The 14,576-nt window shown below is 46.1% G+C and overlaps 1 protein-coding gene across 4 annotated transcripts in view; it reads left to right on the top strand.

Moving 5' to 3' along the window:
• Positions 1-8,842, top strand: part of MANBA (mannosidase beta) — a 57,167-nt gene extending 48,325 nt beyond the window's left edge. Inside the window, exons 15-17 of one of the 4 annotated variants that reach the window (XM_039540636.1) lie at positions 1,924-2,066; positions 2,572-2,623; positions 4,283-4,387. In XM_039540636.1, coding sequence (XP_039396570.1) covers positions 1,924-2,066; positions 2,572-2,623; positions 4,283-4,341 — 254 coding nt within the window. In that variant the 3' untranslated portion in view covers positions 4,342-4,387. Of the gene's footprint in view, positions 1-1,923; positions 2,067-2,571; positions 2,624-4,282; positions 4,388-4,414; positions 4,673-6,868 lie in introns of those variants that run through there. The other 3 variants (XM_039540637.1, XM_039540634.1, XM_039540635.1) reach the window with 3 other exon arrangements.
• Positions 8,843-14,576: the final 5,734 nt, after the last annotated feature.

The raw sequence follows: 14,576 nt of genomic DNA on the forward strand, positions 1-14,576 counted from the left end.
CTTAACGTCCTCTCGCTTAACGTTGTTTCGAAGTTACATCGCTGCTCCATTAGGGAACATACTCGTTTAAAGTTGTGCAGCGCTCCCTTATAACGTTGTTTGGCTGATTTTACAAGGGAGCATTGCACAAGTTCCTCTTCTCTGCCTCCTCCCCCTCCCTTCCTCCCAGCGCTTCGCCCTGTTTGGCGGTGCTTAGGACTTTCTGGGAGGGAGAGAGTGAGCAGGGAAGCGGCCCCCCCGGCCCTGGCAGGTAGGGCCACCCGGAACACAGGGGCTTTAAGGGCTGCAGGGCCCTGGGACCGTGGCCTGCAGCTCTAAAGCCCTTTTCGGAATGCAGCCCTGCGCGCACGGGCCAGAGGACTCGGGAGGAGCAGGGGCAGCTGCGCAGCCAGCGGCCAGAGAGAAGCGGTGCTTTCCCCTTCAAAGTGCCCCTTCTCTCCAGCTGGCTTTGAAGGGGAAAGCGCCACTTCTCTCCGGCCGCTGGCTACGCGGCTGCCCCTGCTCCTCCTGAGTCCTCTGGCCGCAGGGCTGCATTCCGAAAGGGGTTTTACAGCTGCAGGCCAGGGCCCCGGGGCCCCCTTAGCCCAGGGTCCTGCAGCCTCTAAAACCCCTGCATTCTGGGTGGCCCTACCTACCGGGGGGCGGAGGGAGGGAGCTCCCAGAATCGTGGCCATGGGGAAGGTGCCGCGCTGCGCAGAGCCACCTGCATACCCCTTGCACGAAATAGGAGCTGCCCCAGGTAAGTGCTCTGCACCTCCTGCCTGCCCCAGCCCCGAGCCTCCTCCTGCACCCCCATCCTGAGCGCCCTCCCACACCCTAACTCCCTCCCAGACCCTGCACCTCCAGCCCTGAGCCCCAGGGGTAAGCCAGGGGCACCTCCCCACCACAGTACAGTGCTGTACAGTAGATAATGCCTTTTGTCTGCCCCCCAAAAATTTCCTTGGAACCTAACCCCCCACATTCCCATTAAATCTTATGGGAAAATTGGATTCACTTAACATCGTTTCACTTAAAGTTGCATTTTTCAGGAACATAACTACAACGTTAAGTGAGAAGATACTGTAGCATAGGCCAGATTAATCTCTCATTAACAGTGGTGTAAATCTGTAGTAACCCTACTAAAGCCATTGGGTTACTCTGGATTTTCAACAGCATAACTGACTGCAGATTTTTTTCTAGCTGTACATGCTATATACATGGTACACACTTGTGCCAGTCCTTTGTAGTGGTGATTTTTTTATCCCTATATACAGCATGCATGCCTTTTTTTTTTTTTAATTGAATTACCCTGAGAGGAATGTTAATTACAGGAACCAAAGGTTTGTAGAACTCAGACTGGTATTGTGAACTTCAAAATGAGTCAGAGAGATTTGTAAACCCAGAACACCACAAGATGGCCCAGTTTATTATTGATTGATTTTTTTTCTGGGTTACTTTGCTATTCTGGTAAATTTGGTGGGGAGGGTTTGAGCAGCATGTCAGTTCCAGTTATTACTACTATCGACCTATGTAAAACAATTGAATTCTTGGTCACCATACGATAGGCCAGATTGTCCTGGGTCCTTGTGTGAGTATATAGAAAGGGGAGAGAGTGGGCATAAAGTGCCTCCCGTCTTTCTGTGTTTGTCCTACACAAGATCCAGGGACAGTCACAATTACTGTGCTTGAGAGACTGCAGGAGCTGCTTCCTCTCTGCGGCCCTAAGATTGCAGATCCTCCCCCAAAGGGAGCAAGAAAAGGTGTGGAGAAGCCAGGACCGTAGCTCCTACTTTCCTCTCCCCCAGACCCTGGTGTGGGCCAAGCCCACCAGAAACGAGGAGAGGAAGTGCAGTGTTATCACCTATGCTCTGAGGCGGGATCATGCCCTGCATGTTCACAGCCAATCTCAGACTGTGTCTGAATCATGCTTTCTTTAATACTCAGAGTATGGGGGCAAGTGGAAAATGCTCCATTACTTTGCCCAGCATTTCTTTGCCCCACTGTTGCCTGTGGGATATGAAGATGACGGCGTGCTGTACATCTACGGTGTGTCGGATCTTCATTCAGACTGTGAGCTGACGCTTCAAGTAAGTGCCGCCTTTTGTCTGTCAAAAGATCACCTCCTGCTAGGGAAAAGAATAGAAAAATATAAATAAGCAGTTGGTTATGGAACAACGATCCAGTAAGTCCATGCCCAGCCCTATCAGCCCTCCCCTGCACCAGTGCTCCAGCTTCTATGAGAGCCTATTTGGAATGTCGTTGTGGGCCAAACTGAGTCCTGGTGTAAATGAGTGCAATTAATCCTCCTCTTTTGTCTTGTTTTTTAGACTGAGAGTTCTTTGGGGGCAGAGATTACCACTAACTAGATCTCTGTACAGTGCTTAGCGCAGTTGGGCTCTAACCTGTAGGTGCTACCGCAGTGTACATAGGATCATAGAATTATAGAAACACAGGGCTGGAAGGAACCTTGAGTCTTACATTTTAAATGGTAAAGAAATAATAATAGCTCCACTAAAAACATGATCCAGATGTAAAAGGCGATTAAGTTTAAATGCAAAACAAATTTAAAAATTTCATCTTGTAACTCAACAGATTCAAGCCCTGGATGCATTCAGAGTTAGATCTGCAGACCCTAGTGAAAAAGGTCATTGTTTGTTTGTTATTTTATTTTGTATGATTATTTATTATTACTGTTAGCCTTCCTGAACCACTACAGCTCTGAGAAAATACACTGGATTATTTTGTGGCTTGTGAAGCATCAACAGAACTGGTAACCAAGTTTCAATTGCAGGCCTCCTGTGCAACCCTATTATCTTAAAATTATGCCCCAAGCTACATCTGAATGATCCCACAGATAGTTGTAGGATTATGCACATGTATATAAGGGCAATATTATGCATGGGCCAGAAAGAACCCTGTTTGACTTTCAGATTCCATGGTTGGTTTGTTTATTATTATTTATTATTTGTATGATAATAAATAATTCCTCTCTGCGGCCCTAAGATTGCAGATCCTACAGGCCCCAAATGAGATCAGGGCCCCATTGTATTGAGTACTGTACAAAAATACATTGCAAAAGACAGTTCCTGAGTTGAAACATCTACAGCATAAATAGACAAGACAGACAAAGGGTGGGAAAGTAAGCAGGCACAGAATGGAGAAGTGACTTGTCCCAGGTCAAACAGCAGGTCAGTGGCAGAGCTGGGAATAGAATTTGAGTCTCCTGATTCTCAGTCCACTGCCCTGTCCACAAGACCTTGCCGACTCTTTCAGTTTACAAGAGTGGCTGTTTAAAAATAAACAAATGACAACAAAAAACTCTTGTAAGCTGCAAAAAAAAAATCAACATGAAAAACACAGTGCCATTTTTGCAAAGCCGCTTTTCAGTACAGAGCTGCACCTAGTGGAGTTGCTTATCTCTGGGCTGAGTTTAAGCCTGTGTCTGTAATTCCAAAGTTCTGGTGAAGTTAGAGAGGCGTGTGTCTAGTATTCACTTCTAATGTAGATTTTTGATTAGCAGTTCAAGAAAATTTTAAACTCATGAAAAAGAGCAATTAGGAGGAGCTTTAGGATCTATTTCCGGCTGCTGGCACCTCCAGGGCTGCCCAGAGGATTCAGGGGGCCTGGGGCAAAGCAATTTCGGGGGCCCCTTCCATAAAAAAAAATTGCAATACTGTAGAATACTATATCCTCATGGGGGGCCCCTGCAGGGCCTGGGGCAAATTGCCCCACTTGTCCCCCCTCTGGGCGGCCCTGGGCACCTCTTAGGGGCATGAGTGCCCCTTCATCCATTGTATGGTGTTATGATTTTTTCACATCTGCTCTTTTGCAGTTACCTCTTGCTAAAGTAAACCAGCTGGATCACAGTTTTTGTATAGGAGGCCATTCCTATTGATACACTTTCCCAGAGGATCTCATTTGTATTTCATTGCGTTAACACAATTTCAGGGATTCCCCTTAAAATCATTGCGTGGCATTTTTGTTGATCAAATATATTAAAATTCTCTGTACGAAAGCTCTTGGCACCTCAGCATGTCTCAGGTAATACAGGTCAACTTTATATAAGCACAACCAGCAATTTCCTGAACCAGAAAAGGGAGAGGAGGAAATAAACCCTTACCCCAACAATTCCAGTCCCTAAACACCTGGCATCAGCTAGAGAAGAGCTTTGCAGCATGTCAAAGAGATCAACATGTTCAGGCTATTTGAGACAGAATTGTTGCCTAGTTTAAATAATAAAATGGGTAATATTTATATTCGTTATTAGTTTAATCTTTGTGTTGTCTCTTCTTGCCTGGTGTAGAAATCACCTTGAAGCTATGTGCCATGAACTTCCAGGAAAATGTCTCATTTGATGAGTAGCTGGAAAATCTGGGATGTGGGATATTTTTGTAGAGGTATTGTTTTCTCTGTTCTCTGTTAATGTCTCTCACAGGTCACTTTGCACCGGTGGAGTTCTATGGAGCCAGTGTGCACCCTTGCTAAAGAGGGTGTGACCCTTAAGGCAGGGAGTGCTGCCCCAATTTACAAGGAGCCCATAAATGACCTGTTGAAAAGATGTGGGAACTGTACCAGGCAAAGCTGTGTTGTCACCTTTTACCTTATGGGAAAAGGCGAGCTCCATAGTCCTGGCAACTATCACTTCCTATCTTCGCTGAAGGATGCGGTGGGATTGGAGAAAGCACAGCTCAGTGTAAGCACCAGCCATCCCGAGTTACTTTCTTTAGTCCTGCCAAGCTTGTCTGCTGTGGAGTTGTGGGGGCTGGGGGTGGTGTCTATAATGTGATGTCTTTTGCTGTTCAGTCATTTGGCAGTAGCTTTTCTGAAGCTCTGCAAAGGAGTTCAAAGTGAGTTTTTCTTTTTCTTCTTCACTGGTTGTTTCTGAAAAAATGCCTAAAGATCACTGTCCCCCCTCCCCCCTTTTACATGAAGGCTGCATTTCAGTCGATCAGAGTACAACCCGCTTGCTTGATGCAGTGTCTCCTCCTTCATCTCTTTTTTGTGGCACTGTGACAGACATTCCAGCTTGTGATTAGTATCCGTTTCCAGTGTTAACTGCTGGTACTACGGTAAATGCCGCACAAAATACCAGTTATTGGTAATGGTGTTACGATGGAATTGCCTCTGCTCTCCCAGGGATGCTGGGGCATGACTGACATGCAACTTTTGTATGGTTATTTCCGTGTTATGCAAAATTCTGCACTCCAGCTGAGGAGTTCTGATTTGCATAATGGCTTTACAGTTACTGCCCAATATCTGTACAACATTTCAGTCCTCATGACTGCATGAAAAGCAGCATAAGTGATCAGTACAATTATTTACTTTGTTGGCTCTTGCCCCCAGAACTGCCTGCTGCCTTAGAGTCTCAGACTCCCTTCCTACCCTGTTCCCTGACTGCTGGTGCTGCTGCTCTCCAGGCCTCCTTACTTGAAAACTCTTCCGCAGTAGCCACTGACAAGGCACTCTAAAAATGGCAGGATGGGTTTACACTGGGTTGTCTCTGTGATTCCAGATCAGATTTGTTCCGTTAATAAATAAATGAAGTGGGTCTGATTCTCCTGTTACATCACTCTTACGCCAGCGTAACTCCATTACACCAACGTACATAGGAGAAGAATTGGCCTATTTTCTTGGGGTTTTTTCCACACAGGACTACAGACTCAATCTGGAATCTGAAAAGAGAGATTCTTTCTAGCGGGCATCGCCAATAAGAAAAGCTCTGCAGTTAGAATTTAGTGTGTGATTCTCTTGATTATGCAAATTCTGCTCATTCTCCCATAGCTGTGTTGGCTCTGCAGTGCGAGCAGGAGAGAAACATAACAACATTAATTTTGTCAGTAAAGTGAGCAAATATGATTCAGAGTATATGTACATAGAAGATCTGTTGAGTAAAAGGGTGGCCTTTTTTCTGATCATAATCTCGTTTTTAAATATCTTTGTTAACACAAATGCTACTTTTTGTATCTTTGTTCTGGCACAGGTTTCACTGCAAAAGCTTATTTAAAATATACTGCAAATCTAACTTTGAAAACAAAAAAATCCACAACGTGGTTTCCCTTACAAACTTAAAAAAAAAAGAAAAGCAGTTTTTTGGTCATAACATTTATATAGTACATACTTAATATGTAATTTGCTGATTTTTAATATACCATTAGTGTTCAGAAGAGAAATGTCTGTAAAAGAAAAATGTTGAGTGAAAACATATTCTAGTTGTGTTTTTAGATTGTGCAGAGTGCTATTACTGAAAACTTTACAGTAAAACGCTAAACATATTTCTGAGATCTCTCAGCATGCCTTAGGTATCAGCTCTAAATATAGTTTAAAGACCCTCCTTTCTTACACTAGCAGTAGGTGACCTCCTACATTGTCCTGATTTACTCATCTTTTACTTCCCCGGATTTTTATTACTGATATAGCAAGAAGAGACAACAACCTTAATATTTGAATGTATGGGTTATGAGAGAAATGTGTTGCCACTGGGACAAATCTGTCTAGCACCTTGTGACTATGATGGGATTGCACTGGGTGTAAGTCAGTCTAGAATTTATCCCATTATTTTTAGAGGAACTGTCTTTATGGAAAGTAAATAGTGATAACATTACATAGAATTTTTAAACTAGTCTATAGTATTCTGTAGCAAGGCCATACATCTCTGTTAAGTTCTGTAGGTTTCTGGGATGCTTTGTATAGAATCTTATCGGCTTTATCCCTATTAAATTATATAGAACATTCCGTAAAGGAGGTGTAGAGGAGAAAAATAATTTTAACAAATGTATTTTCAAAATACCTTCCGTTATACTGGCCTACAACTTTTACAGTGATTGGTGCATTTGTTTTTACTAAACAAACTTCTGTAATAATACTAATTTTATTTTTCTTCCTCTTTCAGGCCACTATTTCTCAGCAAGGTGACCTGTATGCTTTTGTTCTGCAGACCACAGCAGTCACTCCTTTTGTTTGGCTGGATGTAGGGAATATACAAGGGAGGTTTAATGACAACGGCTTTCTCATGACTGAAAAGAGAAAAGTTGTGGTGTTTTATCCATGGGAGCCCGTCAGCATCGAGGAACTCGAAAAATCACTCAGCTTGACTTCACTGATGGACATTTACTGAGGAAATCTCATGTCCTCTGTAGGAAATGCTTCCTGTAGTGGTAGCAGAGTAGAAACTGGAAAACTTCAAAGGAGTATAACTAGGGCTCCGTGTTTGTCACAGAGGTTGCGGAGGTCACGGATTCGATGACTTTCCGTGACCTCCATGACTTCTGTGGTGGCCAGTGTGGCTGACCCCAGGGCTGCCCAAGCAGCTGGCTCCAGGGTCAGCTGCTCAGGTGACCCCAGGGACAACCAGACTGGCCACTGCTGGAGCGGTACCTTACCCAGCCTCTTGGGCCTGCAGCGGCCTCCTGCGGGCGCCTCCCGCACAGTGACATGCTCCCCCTGCCCCAAGATTTAGGGGTATAGTAAAAGTCATGGACAGGTGGCAGCCGTGAATTTTTGTTTATTGCCCATGACCTGTCCATGACTTTTATTAAAAATACCCGTGACCAAATCTTAGCCTTAAGTATAACTAAAGATTAAGAGATATAGCAGATAAACTGACCACAGAATGTGTAGCTCATGCTGTCATTTGTACATTCCTAGCTCTTGGCTTGATGAAAAGATGTCAACAGCAAAATTCACATACAATATATATCATATGTCGAGGGTGAGGCTACTTTCTCAGGTAACTGAAAATATATATACCAAGGGGTTCTGGTGCAGCATGGTAACCAGGAAGTGAAGCAAGTAAGATCTGTGATAGTTTTAGAGCCCGGAATATCTCTCTAGCCTTAATTTTTCACCTCTGGCTCTCAGGACGGGGCGATACATTTCAAATTAATGTCTCGTAGGTTCGTCACAAGCCCCAAATAAGAACCAGCACAACCCTGCTGCTCTGGGAGCAGACCAGGGACCAGACAGTGACTCAAGAGTCCCAGTTAGTCCCTGGTTCTCCTTTGATCTAATGGAGAAGTTGCCTTTGCGATCCCTTTTCTTAGTGCAGACCGCTACCTGCCCCCTATTGATACACCTGTGCCAGACAGTGTGTCTCTACTGATACACCTGTGCCTGATCCCAGGGAGGCTTCTTTCCTCTCCGTGCTGTGACCTGCAGCATGGGAGTGAGGGAGAAGAGGAGAGTGTTGACAAAGCCACAAAAAATATAAAATGAGGAGGAGATGAGGCTGTGACAGCAATTGAACAGAACATTTTTTTATTTTTATGACAGAATTTGTCATTTGAAAAAATTCAGCTAATTCTAGTACCCTTGGCCATAGCAAAGCAGCCCTTCATCTCCCCAAGGAATCTAAATAAATATGGTTTTATGTGACGTTCCTAAGGTTTTTCACTATTCTGTTCTTCATACACAATTTTGTACCTTTACCCTGCCCCACTCAAACACGCCCCACAAGTTCAGAATGCAGCACTGCAGCACCCTCTGGTGTTTATCATAGACTTCAACGAACACCCCCGCCTGACTCCAGAACGTCACACTAGTGAGCAATGCACTTTGCTGCAGAGTGCTGAGTTAACAAGGGCACTTAAACTTTCTGAGAAGTCTTTTAAATCAAAGGAGCCTTTTGTGAAGAGTTGGAATGGAGAGAGGATCTTTGCGGCGCTCTGTGAATCTGGAGTGCTTTTGTTTTATGTGTGTGTATTTTACAAAAGCAGGGGAAACAAGCAATATTGCAAATTGAAATGATCTGAAGAGCATATTTTAGTGTTTTTAAAAGTTTAAAATAATCCTTCTAATGAATATTGTTTTCAGTCTGGACCTGTAATTCATTTAAAAGTAAATGCCATTTGGTTAAGGATGCATTAAGCTTACGGCTCACTACAGTCTTTATTTAAATGTCACTTTTTTTACCTATTGCCTATCTTATGTTACATATTTGGTTATTGATCAACTCTGGAAAATAATCCGGGGAAAAAAGCAGCCTTTAACAAACTAGTCTGAGGAATCATTGTTCCATGAAAAGCAGAGATTTTCAGCAGCTATAGATGGGAACAGTGACATCAGCACTATTAAAAAAAAAAATCATGACAGTAGCACCTTAAATCTGTTTGAAATTGTCAGGTGATTTTCAACTATTTTTCCATCCCTAAAATTGTTTTACGTACAAGAAAAAACACCCCCACATTGTCTGCAGCAGCATTCATGTTTAGAAATGCTAAAATAACATGCTACCGTTGCCTGTTGCCAGAACACCAACCACCTTGGCCAAGTTAGTATTTTCTGTTCATCATGTTGCAGTAGTTATAGTGCCGGGGTTTAATTACACTCCAGTTCAATCTAAAATGTAACACTTTGCCCAGAAAGAGCTCCTACTATATTTTAATAAAATAATACACATGGTGCCAGAGGCTTCAGCCATAGTTTCTGATATGACTGTAAAATACTGTGTATGCACCAGAATGCCCAAACTTCTTACATTTTTAATTGAGAGTGCCTTGCTAAATTTTTGTCTTACAAACCCAGTATGGAGTAGAGTGGAGACAGTGCCCAGATGGTAACAGAATCACTGATCAAAAGGACGTTTTCAGCCACTATGACTTAAGGCAGTGGTTTTCAAACTGCAGGTCATGACCCAGTACTGGGTTGTGGAGTGTAAGGCTCTGGTCAGCACCACTGACCGGGCTGTTAAAAGTCCCATCGACGGTGCTGCCCAGCTAAGACAGGCTAGTCCTTACCTGTTCTGACACCATGCTGCGCCCCGGAAGCAGCCAGCAGCAGGTCCAGCTCCTAGGCAGGGGGGCCACAGGGCTCCGTGCGCTGCCTCTACCCCGAGCACCAGCTCCGCACTCCCAGCCAATTGGCGGGGGGGGGGGGGTGTTCCTGCAGCGAGATCTGTGCGGAGCCCTTGCACGCCTCCACTTAGAAGCCAGACCTGCTGCTGGCTGCTTCCAGGACGCAGCAAGATCCATGGTACCAGGGCAGGCAGGAAGCCTGCCTTAGCACCCCCACTGCGCCACTGGCTGAGAGCTGCCCGAGCTAAGGCCATGCCTCAATCCCCTGCCCAAGCTCTGAGCCCCACCTCAAACCTGGAACCCTCTCCTGCACCCCAAACTTCTCATCCCTAGCCCCACCCCAGAGTCTGCACCCCCAGCCCAGAGCCCTGACCCCTTCCTGTACCCCAGCCCTGAACCCCCCCAAACCCAGAGCCCCCCCAAACCTGAACCCCATCATCCCCATCCCACCCCACAGCCCTCACCCCTGCACCCCAACCCTCTGCCCCAAGCCCCTCCCACACCCCAAACCCCTCATCCCCAGCTCCGTTGGGTCGCGGGCATCAATAATTTTCTTCAACTGGGTCACCAGAGAAGAAGTTTGAAAACCACTGAATTAAGGCCCATATTCGGTAAGGCACTTAAACACATGCCTAACATAAAGTGTACATGCTTAAGTTACTTGTATAATCAGAGCCTAAATCTATTTTAAGTACTTCTATGCCCCCCAATCCCTGCAATTCCACAGTATCTGAGAACCTCAGTCTTCTAATGCATTTATACCTGGGGCACAGCTGGGGAACCATTGAAGGACTTGCTAGAAACAGACAGGAGAGGGAGGAGCTTCATCACTGAATAGGAACATGATGATGCTGATCTCTTGAGTAAAGCATTTAGTCCTATAGTTCCTGAATCTTTTCTTACTGTGGCATGTGGTACATCTTTAAGCTGTTTAAAATAACTAGCTGAATCTTCTGGCTTTGCTATGATGAATTGACAGACTGGAAGAGCAGAAAAACTTGCAGATTCCACAGGTAAGAGGTGCTACCCTGACCCTAGTGGTTTCTAATTTAACCCTTTGTGTTCAATGTTCTTAAGTACCTGAGTAGCATAAAAAAATGCTCATGGGTTCCAGTTTTTCTCATGTGGATGTTCACACTGGGTTTCAGGCAGGGCTCCCCCTCCTTTAAGGTAGCTAGCTAGCTGCACCAGCAACACAAGTATGGAGCTGTCCTTGTGCTCAGGAATTTTTACACGGACTCTGATTGGAGCTGCTCTCCGGAGGCGGGGAGACTCTTTGTTTCTCTTTCCTGCATATTAGCATAGGACAAGCCACAAATTGACTTAGTCTTCCTGTGTGGTCCTGGGTATGGCAGAGGTAGGAATAGAACCCTACCTTACCCCCAGGCCTGCAGCTTAATTACTGTCCTCCCCTTCCCATATACCAGGAAATGCTCAGCTCTTATGCTCTGTCTCAACTGCAGCAGCTGCTGAGCAGATCCCCGCCACCCCTGATCACTGCTGCCTCACCGCAGGAGGAGAGCTGCCCTGGCTGTTCTGCTAGGCAAGAAGTGTGATAGGGAGCCTGTAGCAGGATTGTTACTCTGTTTTGGCTCTATGGGGAAGCAGGGGAGCACCAATTACAGGATTGTTCATGGCTTTCCAGCCATAGAAATGAAGGAGGTAGTTGACTCTGAGATCAGCCCTTCATTGGTGTAAAGACCCGCCTCCCCCCCCCCCCCAGTAAATAAAACAGGGGCAGAGGGGGAGGACACAGATCAGTTTTGCTGTAGGGAGGAGAGTGCAGAGCACAGCATAGGATCAGTGGGTGGTCTCAATGGGGCAAGTGATGACCGGCTGGAGTCCTAGAGGAAACTAAAGGATGGTAACAGCAATGGGATTGGGAGCCTGTGGAGGGAGGGGATAGAGAATTGGTAGCTTGGGGGCAACAGAATTGGTTAAGAACAGAGGATAGATTCAGGGATACTGGTGGGCAGGGCATAGTGTGATGGAGCATGGCTTCTGGGAGTGCAGAGTATAGTGGGAGCTGAAAAGAGGGACAAAGAGAAATTGGGCTGGAGAGACACAATGTATTTGGTGGAAGGGGGGTGGGAGATGTTCTCTTTTTAATATTTGCTACTACAGACCAGACCATATTCTCTCATGATGTGCTCACCTCAACTTTCTGCAGTGGGTCCTTGTTCAGCTGGCTGGAAGAAAAGGGGTTGTTGCTCCATCTGCAATGGTAGCAGCGGTGGAAGGAGAGGTAATGCTTTCCTGTACAGAGTGGTGAGGAGTTGCAAGTGGCTGGTCCACCTGTGTAAGGGGAAACTGCCCTTTTTGCTGACTGAAAGGGGAGGTGTTCATATCCCATGCAGTCCCAGAGAAGCCTCCTTGATCCTGGATCAGGTTGACAGCACCCACCCTCTCACGCATAGCGTCTAATAAAGGACTGGTTCCTTCATGATCCGCTGTGGGTATCACGTTAGTCCCCTTTTTCCAGGGATTTTTCCACCTTCCTCACAGCAGGTTTGAGACCCAGCAGGGTAAGGCATGGGGTGCAAGGTTACAATGTCAACACATAGGAAGTAAAATTTGTGCCAGAAGTCCAGTGTGGATACTCATGATGAAAGGGATATGGCTATTAGATAACGTGCATTGGAAAAAGATGTAGAGGAAATCATGCGCAGCGCAAGAGATTACAGGGTCAATTAAAAGTGGAAAGTCAGAAGCAGCACTTGCCTACTTCAATTTTCTGAATACTGTGTGTGGTGCCCAGTTTTCCCTGCAAGATGCCAACTGAAGGTGTTGGGGACAAGAGAGAGAGGTGGCCCCCCTCCTCCGAAGAAGACAACAGAGGTCAGAGGAGGGAGTGTCATGGAGCTGCTGGGGGATGGGGGGAGAGACTCAGAACTTGGTTCTGGCTCCCCACCCCCAAGAGTCTGGCTGAAGTCACATCTGACTGCGGAGTTGGGGTGCAGGGACCTCTGGCTGCCCTTTGAAAGGTGGTTCCAGATCCAGCAGCCCCTTCCACCCCATGCCTTCCTTCCCAGAAGTCCAAGGCACTAAACACTCCTCCCTCTGGCCTTTGTCAAGAAGGCTAACAGCATTTGGGCTGTATAAGTAGGGGCGGAAAAAAAAAATCAGTGGAGGAGCAACAAAAATGATTAGGGGCTGGGCACACATGATTTCTGAGGAGGGCTGAGGAACTTTTGATTCAACTACCTGATAGGGGTTACAAAGAGGATGGATCTAGATCTGTTCTCAGTGGTGCAGAGGACAGAACAAGGAGTAAATGGTTCTTCTCAAGTTGGGGGGGAGGGTTTATGGATATTAAGAACTTTTTCACTAGGAGGTGGTGAAAACACTGGATGGGTTACCTAGGGAGAGGTGTGGAAAATCCTTCCTTAGAGGTATTTAGGGAATTGGGTCCTGCTTTTGATGATGAGGTGGATTAGATGACCTCCTGAGGCCCCTTCCAACCCTGATCCACCCACCACCATAGCCTCACTGGGGGGGGCTGCCCCTTTGCCCAGCATGGTGCAGGAGTGGGGACTGCAGGGTAGCTGGGGAGGGCACAGTATCACAAATTCACACCTAAGCCCCAGCACAGCAGGTCTAAGAAGCCCTCCCCAGTGGTGTAGCCAGGTTCTAACATAATAGGCTATAACAGGCTGCCCCCCCCCCCATCCCCCTGAAAGCAAAGGTAGGGGTAGGCACCACCATGTTGTGCAACAAACACTTGACAAAATGTCATTCAATCATTCAAACCAAAAAAACACACACATTTTGCCTCAGTGAAATTAAATATCCAGAGAATACTGGGCCTGTGATGATGACCAGGGCTTGCTCACCTGTGGGCACCCCTCAGGTGCAGCTCCCATGGGCCTGGCCACACAACTAGGAGCCTCCTCCAATGGAATGGGCTGGGCTGGGATTTTATACCCCCCGGGTGTGCATTGCTGCTCCTCCCCCCCCCCACGGCTCATCCTGTGTCCCCCCCCAACCTCCCCTGTGTGTCTGTCTGTCTGTCCCCAACCCCCTGGCTGTGGCCTGGTGTCTGTCTGTCCCACACCCCCCTGGCTGTGTCCTTGTGTCTGTCTGTCCAATCATCTCCTAAGGGAGCTGAGGAATGAGGGTTCAGGGCTCCTCCATCTCGTACAGTGGTGAGCTGACCCCCTCCTTTTGTAGCCCTCTTAATCCTCTGATGAGGGAAGGGCAGCGAGGTCCCAGCAACAGGATGGCTGGGACCAAGGTTGGGACATGTGGAAATGATTAAGGAGACAATAATGACCTGCACTATACTATTGTTGGGTCCTCCCAGATATTACAAGTGAATAATGTTGTGGTTTAATTAGGCCACATTCATTGCCTGCTGTCTGTCTTCTAGCATGGCTGAACAATGGCTGATGACAGGTTTGCAGCAGGGTTGCCTGACCAGTGTGGGCATGGATTTTTTTCACTCTAACAGCCTTGCACAAGTAACAGGTTGGAAGGATAGCTTAGTGGATAGAGCACTTCAGTGGGTCTAAGGAGCAGAGCTGGTTGGAAAATTTTCACTGAAACAGTTTTCTGTCACAAAATGCTGTTTCGATGAAACTGAAAGTTTTCATGAAATTGTATCTATTTCAATGCAAATTCCTGTGAAAACCAGTTTTCCTGAAAATGTGTTGAACTCTTCCATTGCAGCAGAAACAGGAGATGTGCTTTGATCTAGAAAATAAGATGGTTCAGTCTGTACTATATCAGCTGCCCTTAATGTTTTTATCAAATAGATTTTCATTTGTCATTATGACATGGCATATCTTATGTACTACTGCTACTGAGGTG

The sequence above is a fragment of the Mauremys reevesii genome, linkage group 5 (genome assembly GCF_016161935.1).
Source record: "Mauremys reevesii isolate NIE-2019 linkage group 5, ASM1616193v1, whole genome shotgun sequence".
Lineage (NCBI taxonomy): Eukaryota > Metazoa > Chordata > Testudines > Geoemydidae > Mauremys > Mauremys reevesii.